The 13,190-nt window shown below is 32.7% G+C and overlaps 2 protein-coding genes across 2 annotated transcripts; both read left to right on the top strand.

The window, feature by feature from the left end:
* The first annotated feature begins 231 nt into the window (after window positions 1–231).
* LOC121392718 (zinc finger protein 239-like) lies at window positions 232–1,870 on the top strand. Its single transcript, XM_041523820.1, has 3 exons — window positions 232–841; window positions 1,560–1,652; window positions 1,863–1,870. The coding sequence occupies exons 1-3, from the start codon at window positions 232–234 to the stop codon at window positions 1,868–1,870; spliced, it is 711 nt and encodes a 236-aa protein (XP_041379754.1).
* Window positions 1,871–2,116: 246 nt separating this feature from the next.
* Window positions 2,117–12,859, top strand: LOC121392719 (zinc finger protein 260-like; the record flags this gene model as incomplete). Its single annotated transcript, XM_041523821.1, is given in 11 exon segments — window positions 2,117–2,204; window positions 2,842–3,122; window positions 4,328–4,518; window positions 7,701–7,871; window positions 8,252–8,339; window positions 8,918–9,106; window positions 9,108–9,291; window positions 12,194–12,241; window positions 12,320–12,601; window positions 12,604–12,777; window positions 12,780–12,859. Coding segments are annotated over 11 exon segments (1,776 nt in total), but the record flags the coding sequence as incomplete, so codon positions are not given.
* Between the last annotated feature and the right edge of the window lie 331 nt (window positions 12,860–13,190).

The following is a 13,190-nucleotide window of genomic DNA, read 5'->3' as shown; positions in this document are numbered from 1 at the left end:
GAGCAACTTGATGTAAAAGGAAGAAATTATAAGAAAGAATTGATTTCCAATGATAAACTGCTAGTTGAGAATGCAGATAATATGTGTGATTATTGTGGAAAGAAATTTTCTTGTCAGTCATCATTGAGGACTCATGTTCGTATACACACTGGTGATAAACTTTACCAATGTCAGTATTGTGGAAAAGGATTTAGTCATAATGGTAATCTCCGAAAACATCTTCCTATACACATGGGTGATAGATCTTACCAATGTCATTACTGTGGAAAAGGATTTAATCAGAATGGTGATCTCCAAAAACATCTTCGTGTACACACTGGTAATAAAACTTGCCAGTGTCAGTACTGTGGAAAAAGATGTAGTAATAAGAGTAATCTCCAAAAACATCTTCGTATACACACTGGTGATAAACCTTACCAATGTCAGTACTGTGGAAAAGATTTTTGTCAGAATATTGATCTCCAAAGACATCTTCGTACACACACTGGTGATAAACCTTACCAATGTCAGTACTGTGGAAAAGGGATTAGTCGGAATAGTAGTCTCCAAAAACATCTTCTTATACACACTGGTGATAAACCTTACCAATGTCAGTACTGTGGTAAAGGATTTAAACAAAGCTGTAATCTACAAACTCATGTTCGTATACACACTGGTGATAAACCTTACCAATGTGAGTACTGTGGAAAAGGATTTAATCAAAGCTGTAGTCTCCAAACTCATCTTCGTATACACACTGGTGATAAACCTTACCAATGTCACTACTGTGGAAAAGGATTTAGTCATAATGTAAATCTCCAAACTCATCTTCGTATCCACACTGGTGATAAACCTTACCAATGTGAGTACTGTGAAAAAGCATTTAGTGATAATAGTAATCTCCAAACTCATCTTCGTATACACACTGGTGATAGACCTTACCAATGTCAGTACTGTGGAAAAGGAATTAGTGGGAATCTTAGTCTCCAAAGTCATGTTCATGTTCATCTTAAAAATAAAATAACTATTTTTTCTAATGACTATTTATTAACACTTCATTAAGTTACTATAGTAACAACACTACACACACAATGGACAATACAGATCTAGAGAAGTCAAAAGTAGTTCCTTGAAAACTAGTTCCAAAGTTCCAGAGCACAGTAACAGTATATAGTGTTACTGTAGCTAGTGGAGTAAGTGAAGTCAAGTTAACACCTTAACAAGTAGTAGAGGTGTTATCATGACAACTATTATCATATCTAAAATTATAAGTGTTTTAGCACCTTTATAAATGTTGCAAACCATTTTTTATCCAGTTTTATAAAATATTGCTGCAAGATTTTGTCACAAATTTATCTAAAGACAAAAAAATTTTATGACTTGCAATATTTTATCAACTTGAATAAAAAATGGTTTGGTTGTTATACTTTATCCCAGGACAATAAATGTTGAATGTTGCTATATTTTTCCAGGATTGCATGATTATCATTTGTCTGTGTTAGAGGTATACTAGATACATATTTTAAAAATGTAATAAACTTTTGAAATTATCTAGAACATTTACAGAAATTTTATTACAGTTGAGAAGAGTCAAGAGGAGAAAAGACAACATTTGTGTGCTAAAAGAACAAATGAAGATACTGCTATGTCTGCTAAAGAAAGATATTTAGCTCGTAAGAGAGCAAAACCATTAAAGAACTTACGATTTCAACAGATGATGATTGAAACTTCTCAAAACCTTAATTTAAAAAATTATTATTATTATTTTTGATAACAACCAATAAAATTTTTAGTAAGGAAGGGCTAGTACTTTTTATTAACAAAAATGTAGTTCTGTCAAAATTTGTTTGATTAGTTGGTGTTCTAAAACTGATTTCTTGCAGAACAATGAAATGGACTTTATGTCATGTGATTGTAAGGGACCACACGACGATCTAAAATTAAATAAAACTAATTAAGATTCAAGCAGACTGGAAAGTGTTATAAAAAAGGATTACAAATTTATCACAAGTCATGTGATCTTTAGATATAATAATATTCATAGTTGCACAGGACTTTGTGCGAGTTGTCCAGATATTCCCTCCCCTTGCAAAACCCCTTGTCTGGCCTCGAAACTAGCTAGTCTGAATAATTCAAAATGGCAGATGTAATGCAAGAATTGTGTGACTATGAGAAGAGAAGACTAGAGAATGTTGAAAAGAATATTGAACACATGAAAACTTTAGGTATAATACTATTGTATGGTAAATAAAAAGTGATAAAGTTGTGAGTAGGTTTAGATGTTAAGTCCCAAAAAAAGAGTAGAGTTAGAAAAAAGAGAAGGAGACGATATAGTAATTGTAGTAATAGTAGCAGTGATACTGGGAGATGAATGGGTACCTGCTAGAGAGACTTATGTGATGAAGAAAAAACCAAATGATGTCATGATAGGTAATAAACTTGTAAATAAAATATGAACACCTTTATTTTGTGTTTAGATAACCAACTTACAAGAATCTTGAAGCAGCAAAAAAACACAGCAGAAGAAATATTACCAACCTGTAGAGGGGGAGGAGCCTTCATTTGAGAGCTTTGATTGCAAGTTGTCTAATGAGTTTTTGAGTTATTTGGAGATGATAATAATGAAGAATATGAAGACTTTGAAGGATTTGATATTGAAGATGTGTAAGTTAGATTATATCAGTATTGTTGATATATTTTTCTTAATACAGTGGTGATGTACCTCAGTATCCAGTTAGTGAACGATATCCTAAGAGATTAAGTTCACCAAAAAGAATACAGAGAAGATAAACTATCTGATGAAGATGAATATCTCTGTAAGTTCAGTATCAATATGGTTACTTCTACAACTTTTGTTACTAGTTTGTGACAACTGTGAGGAATTTCATCATGGTGACTGTCCTGTTCATGGACCCTTACTAACTCTAGATCCTTCTAGTGGTCATGATGAAGCATCTCTACAATACACTACTGTATTTGTTCCATCTGAATTAACTGTTAAACCTTCTAAGATAGCCAATGCTGGACTGGGTGTTTTTGCTACACAGTTTATACCTCGTGGAGTTAGGTTTGGTCCTTATGAAGGAAGGAGAGTGTTAAAAGAAGAGCTCACTAAAGGAGAAGATACTAGCTACATGTGGGAGGTACTGTAATAAAAATACAAAAAAGTATTAATTAGTTATATTTATTCAGGTAAGACGTTTTGGAGAGAGGTTCATATTATATTGATGGTCAATCAGATAAGCAAAGTAACTGGTTACGATTTATTAACTGTGCTCGCAATGTAGATGAACAAAATTTAATAGCTTTTCAGTATCATGGTAACATCTATTATCGCTCATTCAAGCATATCTATCCTGGTAATGAACTCTATGTATGGTATGGTGAACAATATGCAAGAGAACTTGGGATTACAGCTAGTTTTGAAGAAAGTAGGTAATTCTTTTGGCAGAAATAAAATTTACTATCTATTTTTAGATAATTGTCAACTTTATAATTGCAAAAATTGTGGAAGTAGTTTTGTTTTGAAAGCCAATTTTGATTTGCATCTTCGACATAATCCTAATTGTCTTGCTGCTAATCCTCAATGTTTTACTTGTCAAAAATGTCAAGAAAGTTTTTTGTGAATTGTATCAGTTACAAGACCACATTCGTAAACATGAGCAACTTGATGAAAAAGAAATAAATAAAAAAAGGCTCATTTCCAAAAACTGCTGGTTGAGAATGAAGATTATATGTGTGATTATTGTGGAAAGAAATTTTCTCGTCAGTCATCGTGAGGACTCATCTTCGTATACACACTGGTGATAATCCTTACCAATGTCAGTATTGTGGAAAAGGATTTAATCATAATGGTAGTCTTCGAAAACATCTTCCTATACACATGGGTGATAAATCTTACCAATGTCATTACTGTGGAAAAAGATGTAGTAACAAGAGTAATCTCTGCAAACATCTTTATATACACACTGGTGATAAACATTACCAATGTCAGTACTGTGGAAAAGATTTTTTGTCAGAATAATGATCTCCAAAGACATCTTTATACACACAGGTGATAAACCTTACCAATGTGAGTACTGTGGAAAAAGATTTAGTCAGAATAGTAGTCTCCAAAGACATCATCATATACACACTGGTAATAGTCCTTACCAATGTCAGTACTGCGGAAAAAGATTTAGTCAGAATGGTAATCTCCAAACTCATCTTTGTATACACACTGGTGATAAACCTTACCAATGTGAGTACTGTGGAAAAGGATTTATTCAGAATAGTAATCTTAAAAACATCTTCGTATCCACACTCGTGATAAACCTTACCAATGTCAGTACTGTGGAAAAGGATTTAGTCAGAATGGAGGTCTCTCCAAACTCATCTTCGTATACACACTGGTGATAAACCTTACCAATGTCAGTACTGTGGAAAAGGATTTAAAAAAAGCTTTAATCTCCAAACTCATGTCCGTATACACACTGGTGATAAACCTTACCAATGTCAGTACTGTGGAAAAAGATTTAGTCTGAATGGTAATCTCCAAAAGTCATGTTCGTATACACACTGATGATAAACCTTACCAATGTCAGCACTGTGAAAAAGATTTAATCATAGTAGTAGTCTCCAAATTCATATCGTATACACACTGGTGATAAACCTTACCAATGTCAGTACTGTGGAAAAGGATTTCGTCATAATGGTAGTCTCCAAAGACATCTTCATATTCATCTAAAATAATAATATTTTTTTGTACTAATCATTTTCATTACACATTAAGTTACCATAATAACAACACTACACAAACAATGGACAATGCAAGTTAAAGTAGCTCCAATGTGACTAGTCCCAAAGTTCCAGAGCAAAGTAACAGAATATATGGTAACTGTAGCTAATGGAGTAAGTGAAGTCATATTAAAACCTCTAACCAGTGATAGTGATGAGCTTGGAGATTTACTGTTGTTATACAATTAAAGTAGGTGTAAGTTGTTTCTAGCTAGACTTTAATTATAATTAAGTCTTACTAATTCTAGGGAGATGCTACAAGTAAAACCATTCAATTATCTGAAGGTACTACTTCACTGATAGAGATTGCTGTCACTGCTGAAGATGGTCACTCAGCTAAAACTTACACAATATCTATACAATGTTTATCACCCAGTGATGCTTGGCTCTCTTAACACACTGACATAAAAAGAAAACAGTTTAATGAAGATACTAGTTGATAGAGATTGTTGTCACTGCTGATTCAACTAAAATGGCAATCTCTATCTTATTCATCTAAAATAGTTAGTGACCATTTTTGATAATTATTTACATATACATTAGACTTTATTAAGTTACCATAGTAATAACACTACACAAACAATAGACAATACAGATCTAGAGAAGTTAAAGTAGTTCCAGGATGACTAGTCCCAAAGATCCAGAGCACAGTAACAGAATATAGTGTTCATATAGTGTCATTGTAGCTATTGGAGTAGTGAAGTCTAACGAACCCGTGACAGTAGTGCTTCTGTATGTACAATTAATGTAGGTGTAAATTGTTTTTTTTTTTTTGCTTAGCAGTTTATACCTCATGGAGTTAGGTTTGGTCCTTATGAAGGAAGGAGAGTGTTAAAAATACTGTACATAGTTAAATACATACAATCTCAAAGTGAGCAATTAAGGATTGTGAAACACATTACAATAGTCCAAAACATAGGGACATATTGGGTTTAAAAAAATAGAATAAAACAAATCAGGGAATTATTTATGTGGAAAGGTATATGGAATGATGTCAAAGAAATGGCAAGTTTGTTTAAGAGTTAGCATTGTTTTATATCAACACATGTAGGTTTGCTACCTGTAATGAATGTCATAGGATGAACAAAAAACTAATTGTCATTAACAGAGAGCTTCATCCAATACCAGCACATTCTCCATGGTAACATGTAGCAATTGACTTCATCAGTCCAATATGTTCAACATCTCCAGAAATAGGAATCATTTTATCTCACTATGTTATATTATTTTACAATATGGGTAGAGGCTGTTCCCTTGCCTAGTAAATCTGCCCATAGTGTCACTGAAAATTTATTCAAGGTAATGATTATTATAAAAAGTAAATAAAAGATCATATTGTTATTATTCAATATTTATATAATTCATATGCATATTTCTCACAGATTTTTATAAGAATGGGTCTTCCTAAACTGTTGACAAGTAACTAAGGCAGAGTTTAGATGCCAACTTGACAAAGATCTTATAAAACTTCCTGGCATAAAGTGACACTATACCACACCCTATCATCCACAGGTATGTGTAATCAGTTGCTTATGGCATACTATTATGTGTGAAATTGAATAGACAAATGAATTATAGATGAAAGGTGGAATCTAATACTTAAGTTATATTGTTGTTAAGTGTACATGTACAGTTATGTTTGGAACAACAACAATTAGTTATTAGTTCTTTCTTGCAATTAAAATTGTCTTCTTTTCTTTTCGTGGACCTTTGAGTACTGTACAAGGACCTATATACCTAATTCCACAAAAAACGTTTAAGTGATTTAGTGACATGGACCAAATTCTCAATTTCTAACCTTTTGGTCCATGGTATTGAGCTTAAAATGGCCTAAAATGATAGGTAGCAAAATGACTTCAAATTTTTTATGAAGTTAGCTATATAGGTCCTTGTTAAGTAGAGTAATTGTTTGTGTTCTGAAATGATATTAAAGTCTATAAAAAATAAACAGATTCTTTAATTTACATGGACATTTATTAGTAAAACAAAGGCCATTATATAATATTTTAAAATATGAAACGCAACATTTTAGAGCAGTAATAATAATGTCACTTAACAGGGACCTATATAGCTAACTCCACAAAAATTTTTAAATGATTTAGTGACATGGACCAAATTCTCAATTTTTAACCTTTTGGTCTATGGTATTAGACTAAATATAGATAGGTAGTGAAATCACTTCAAATTTTTATGAAGTTAGCTATATAGGTCTTTCTTAAGTAGAGTAATTGTCTGTGTCCAGAAACGATGTTAAAGTCTGTAAAAAAACTCTGAAACAGATTCTTTAATTTACATATACATTTATTAGTAGAACAGAGGACATTATATAAATATTCTTAAATATTGAAACACAGCATTTTTAAAGCAGTAATAATAACATCACATAACAAGGACCTATAAAGAAAATGACTACAACTTTCTCTCCTCTCAAATGACTTTTTGATCGCACACTCAAACTAGACAGAGTAACGTAGGAGCGTTAAAACAAAGTACCACGAGGTGTCACGTGTACCAGGAAGTGTTTGTGATCTTCAACTATAATAACATTCAATGCGAGTTTGTCAGACGTTGCCTCCCCTTGCAGAACGTCTGGCTAAGTTTACCAGCTAGTCTGAGGTGTTCAAAATGGCAGATATAATGCAAGAATTATGTGACTATGAGAAAAGCAGACTAGAAAATGTTGGAAAGAATATTGAACTCATGTAAACTTTAGGTATAATACTATTGCAAGATGAATAAAAAGTCATAATGATTGTGTGTAGGTTTAGATGTTAAGTCCCAAAAGAAGAGTAGAGTTAGAAAAAGGAGAAAGAGACGATATAGTAATTGTAATACACCTGATCTAGATGAGACTTGTGTGATGAAGAAAAAACAAATGACATGAGAGGTAAAAGACTTGTCGATAAAATATGGACACTATTCTTTGTGTTTATATCACTTACGAGAATCTTGAAGCAGCAAAAAGCACAGCAGAAGAAATATTACAAACCTGTAGAGGGGGAGGAGCCTTCATTTGAGAGCCTTGATCGCAAGTTATCTAATAAGTTTTTTGAATTATTTGGAGATAATAATAATGAAGAATATGAAGACTCTGAAGGATTTGATATTGAAGATGTGTAAGTTAGATTATATCAGTATTGATGATGTATTTATCTTAATACAGTGGTGATGTACCTCAGTGTCCAGTTAGTGAACAATATCCTAAGAGATTAATTCAACAAAAAGAATACAGAGAAGACGAACTATCTGATGAAGATGAATATCTCTGTAAGTTCAGTATCAATATGGTTACTTCTATACTCATTATTAGTTTGTGAGGACTGTGAGGAGATTCATCATGGTGATTGTCCTGTTCATGGACCCTTACTAACTCTAGATCTTTCTAGTGGTCACAATGAAGCATCTCTATAAAACACTACTGTAATTGTTCCATCTGAATTAACTGTTTAAACCCTCTAACATACCTAATGGTGGACTGGGTGTTTTTGCTACACAGTTTTATACCTCGTGGAGTTAGGCTTGAAGGAAGGAGAGTGTTAAAAGAAGAGGTCACTAGAGGAGAAGATACTAGCTACATGTGGGAGGTACTGTACTAAAAATAATAAAAAGCATTTATTATTTTAATCTATTCACGTAAGGCGTGTTGGAGAGAGGTCATATTATATTGATGGTCAGTCAGATAATCAAAGTAATTGGTTACGATTTGTTCATTGTACTCGCAATGTAGATGAATTGAATTTAATAGCTTTTCAGTATCATGGTAACATCTATTATTGCTCATTCAAACATATCTATCCTGGTAATGAACTCTATGTATGGTATGGTTAACAATATGCAAAAAGATTTGGGATTACAGCTAGTTTTGAAGAAAGTAGGGTAATTCTTTTGGCAGAAATAAAATTTACTATTTATTTTTAGATGATTGTCAACTTTTTAATTGCATGGAAGTAGTTTTATTTTGAAAGATAATTTTGATTTGCATCTTCGACATAATCCTAATTGTCTTGCTGCTAATCCTCAATGTTTTTACTTGTCAAAAATGCAAAGAAAGTTTTTGTGAATTGCATCAGTTACAAGACCATATTCGTAAACATGAGCAACTTGATGAAAAGGAAGAAAATCAGGATAAAAAAGAACTCATTTTCCAATGATAAACTGCTAGTTGATAATGCAGTCATCATTGAGGGCTCATCTTCGTATACACACTAGTGATAATCCTTACCAATGTCAGTACTGTGGAAAAGGATTTAGTAATAACAGTAATCTTCAAACTCATCTTCGTATACACACTGGTGATAAACCGTACCAATGTCAGTACTGCAGAAAAAGATTTAATCAAAGCAGTAATCTCAAAAAAACATCTTCATATACACACTGGTGATAAACCTTACCAATGTCAGTACTGTGGAAAAGGATTTAGCCAGAACTGTAGTCTCCAAACTCATCTTCATATACACACTTGTGATAAACCTTATCAATGTCAGTACTGTGGAAAAAGATTTGGTCAGAATTATAGTCTCCAAAGACATCGTATTCATTTAAAGTAAACAAATTATTTATTTTTGCTAATCATTATTTATTATAATTTATTTAGTTACCATAGTAACAACACTACACAAACAATGGACAAGGCAGACCTAGAGAAATTTAAGTAGTTCCAGGGTGACTAGTCCCTAAGATTCAGAGCACAGTATCAGAATACAGTGTCATTGTAGCTAGTGGAGTAAGTCAAGTTAACGCCTCTAACCAGTTACAGTGGTGCTTCTTTTACAAGGTGTAAATTGTTTCTAGCTACACTTTTTAAGTCTTACTAATTCTAGGGAGATGCTACAAGTAAAAACAGTTCAGTTTAACTGAAGATACTACATCAATGATAGATATTGTTGTCGCTGCTGAAGATGGTCACTCAACTAAAACTTACACAGTGTCTATACAATGTTTATCATCCAGTGAGGCTTGCCTCTCAACTAGACATATCACCTAGCTCTCTTCAATTGAAGTAGTTATAATGATTGTTCAATCATGATGATGATGTCACTAAACAAAATGATTGAGTCAATTTTATCAAAATATTCTTAAAAGAAGAGCAACAGTAAAACTGAAATGAAAGTAAAAACAAAAGAGGACAAACAAAGTATAAAGACAATAGAATTATCTCAATATGTAGAGGATGACACTTAAAATGATGTTATAGATAATGAGTAGATAATGAAGAATCTAGAGAACTGTCATCAGATTTATCACCTGAACATGATGACAAACAACTCATGGAGGATCAAAGTGATAATCTTCCTATAAATGTAGCCAGTGTAGTTGAGGAGAGTCAAGAGGAGAAAAGACAATGTTTGTCTGCTAAGAGATCAAATGAAGATACTGCTGTGTCTGCTAAAGAAAGATATTTAGTTCGTAAAAGAGCAAAACTATCACAACCTACAATATCAACAGATGATGATTAAACCCTCTGAATTTTAATTAGAAAAAAATTATTATTAATTAATGTATTTTGGTAAGAACCAATAAAGTTTAAGTGGGAGGGGCTAGTATTTTTAACGGAAATAATGGTCTGTTATCAGCTAGTCTGAGGTGTTCAAAATGGCACATGTACTGCAAGAACTATGTGTACGAGAAGAGAAGACTAGAGAATATTTTAAAAATATTGAAATCATGAAAATTTTAGGTAAAAAACTATTACAAGGTAAATAAAAGTGATAAATATTGTGTGTAGGTTTAGATGTTAAGTCCCAAAACAAGAGTAGAGTTAGAAAAAAGAGAAGGAGACGATATAGTAATTGTAGTAATAGTAGCAGTGATAGTGGAGATGAATGGATACCTGCTCTAGAGACTTATGTGATGAAGAGAAAACCAAATGATATCACAAGAGGTAATAAACTTTTAAATTAAATATGAATGTCATTTTTATTGTGTTTAGTTCCAGTAGTTGAGACTACAGTGAGAGATCCTCTGTGTCATATAGCAGAACATGTGGTAAGTGTTTGATACAACTGTAATGTTGGGCTATCCCTCTCAATAATGTTAGGATTATCAACATATGAGTGTCTTGAAGCAGCAAAAAACACAAAAAAAGAAATATTACCAACCTGTAGAAGGGGGGGAGCCTTCATTTGAGAGCCTTGATTGCAAGTTGTCTAACGAGTTTTTTTGAGTTATTTGGAGATGATGATATTGAAGAATATGAAGACTTTGAAGGATTTGATATTGAAGATGTGTAAGTTAGATTATAAGAAAAGCCAAATAATATCACGCGAGGTACTAAAATTTTAAATTAAATATGAATGTCATTTTATTGTGTTTAGTTCCAGTATTGCTCATGTTATTTCTTAATACAGTGGTGATGTACCTCAGTGTCCAGTTAGTAAAAGATATCCTAATAGATTAAGTCACCAAAAAGAACACAGAGAAGATCATGAACTATCTGATGAAGATGAATATCTCTGTAGTTCAGTATCAATATGGTTACTTCTACAACTTTTATTACTAGTTTGTGAGGACTGTGAGGAATTTCGTCATGGTGATTGTCCTACTCATGGACCCTTACTAACTCTAGATCCTTCTAGTGGTCATGATGAAGCATCTCTACAATACAGTAGTGTATTTGTTCCAGCTGAATTAACTGTTAAACCTTCTAAGATACCCAATGCTGGTCTGGGTGTTTTTGCTACACAGTTTATACCTCGTAGAGTAAGATTTGGTCCTTATGAAGGAAGGAGAGTGTTAAAGAAGAGCTGACTGAAGGAGAAGATACTAGCTACATGTGGGAGGTACTATAATAAACTAATAGAAAGTATTAATTATTTTAATTTATTCAGGTAAAGCGTTTTGGAAAGGAGTCATATTATATTGATGGTCAATCAGATAAGGAAAGTAATTGGTTACGATTATTAACTGTGCCGCAATGAAAATGAGCAGAATTTAGTAGTTTTCAGTATCATGGTAACATCTATTATCATTCATTCAAGCATATCTATCCTAGTAATGAACTCTATGTATGGTATGGTGAACAATATGCAAGAGAAACTTGGATTACAACTAGTTTTGAAGAAGGTAAGGTAACTCTTTTGACAGTAATAACTTTACTAATTATAAACTATTTAGATGATTGTCAACATTACAATGCAAAAACTGTGGAAGTAGCTTTGTTTTGAAATCTAATTTTGATTTGCATCTTCGACATAATCCTAATTGTCTTGCTGCTAATCCTCAATGTTTTAGTTATCAAAAATGTCAAGAAAGCTTTTGTGAATTGTATTAGGTACAAGACCACATTCGTAAACATGAGCTATTTGATGTAGAAGAAGAAAAGCAAAAAATGGGGCTCATTTCCAATGATAAACTGGTAGTTGGAAATCCAGATAACAATTGTGATTATTATAGAAAGAAAATTTGCGTCAGTCATCAATGAAGTATCATCTTTGTATACACACTGGTGACAAACCTTACCAATGTCAGTACTGTCGAAAAGGATATAGTCAGAATGGTGATCTTCAAAACTCATGTTCGTATACACACTGGTGATAAACTTTACCAATGTCAGTACTGTGGAAAGGATTTAGTCAGAATGGTGATCTTCAAACTCATGTTCATATACACACTGTTGATAAACCTTACCAATGTCACTACTGTGGAAAAGGATTTAGTCAGAATTTTAATCTTCAAACTCATCTTCGTATACACACTGGTGATAAACCTTACCAATGTCAGTACTGTTTAAAAAGATTTAATCAAAGCAGTCATCTCCAAACGCATCTTCGTATACACACTGGTGATAAACCTTACCAATGTCAGTACTGTGGAAAAGAATTTAGTCAGAATGGTAGTCTCCAAAATCATTTCGCATACACACTGGTGATAAACCTTACCAATGTCACTACTGTGGAAAAGGATTTAGTCAGAATTTTAATCTTCAAACTCATCTTCGTATACACACTGGTGATAAACCTTACCAATGTCAGTACTGTTTAAAAAGATTTAATCAAAGCAGTCCTCTCAAAACTCATCTTCGTATACTACTGGTGATAAACCTTACCAATGTCAACACTGTGGAAAAGAATTTAGTCAGAATAGTAGTCTCCAAAGTCATCTTCGTGTTCATCTTAAAATAAAATTAACTATTTTTGCTAATCATTATTCATTATCACTTTATTAAGGTACTACAGTAACACACTACACACACACATTGGACAATATACATCTAGAGAAGCAAAGGTCCAGAGCACTGTAACAGAATATAATGTCTCTGTAGCTAGTGAAGGAAGTGAATTCAACATTTCTAACCAGTGATAGCAGTGTTTCTTATACAATTAAAGTGGATGTAAATTGTTTTGTCATAACAATTATTATCCTAACTAAATTTGTCCCACCTGATAAAATATTGCAAAACTAATATTGCTGCAATTTTTTTTGTCCTACCAGCACAA

This window comes from Gigantopelta aegis, unplaced genomic scaffold, assembly GCF_016097555.1.
Source record: "Gigantopelta aegis isolate Gae_Host unplaced genomic scaffold, Gae_host_genome ctg4348_pilon_pilon, whole genome shotgun sequence".
NCBI lineage: Eukaryota > Metazoa > Mollusca > Gastropoda > Neomphalida > Peltospiridae > Gigantopelta > Gigantopelta aegis.
The sequence above is the reverse complement of the archived record's forward strand: the minus strand, read 5'-3'. Positions and strand labels throughout refer to the sequence as shown.

Excerpts from the sequence above, each read along its gene's own strand:
- LOC121392718 (XM_041523820.1), top strand. The coding sequence starts at position 232 with ATGGGTGATAGATCTTACCAATGTCATTACTGTGGAAAAGGATTTAAT. Across the intron at positions 842-1,559 it reads TGGTGATAAACCTTACCAAT|TTGAGAAGAGTCAAGAGGAG; the intron begins GTGAGTACTGTG and ends ATTTTATTACAG.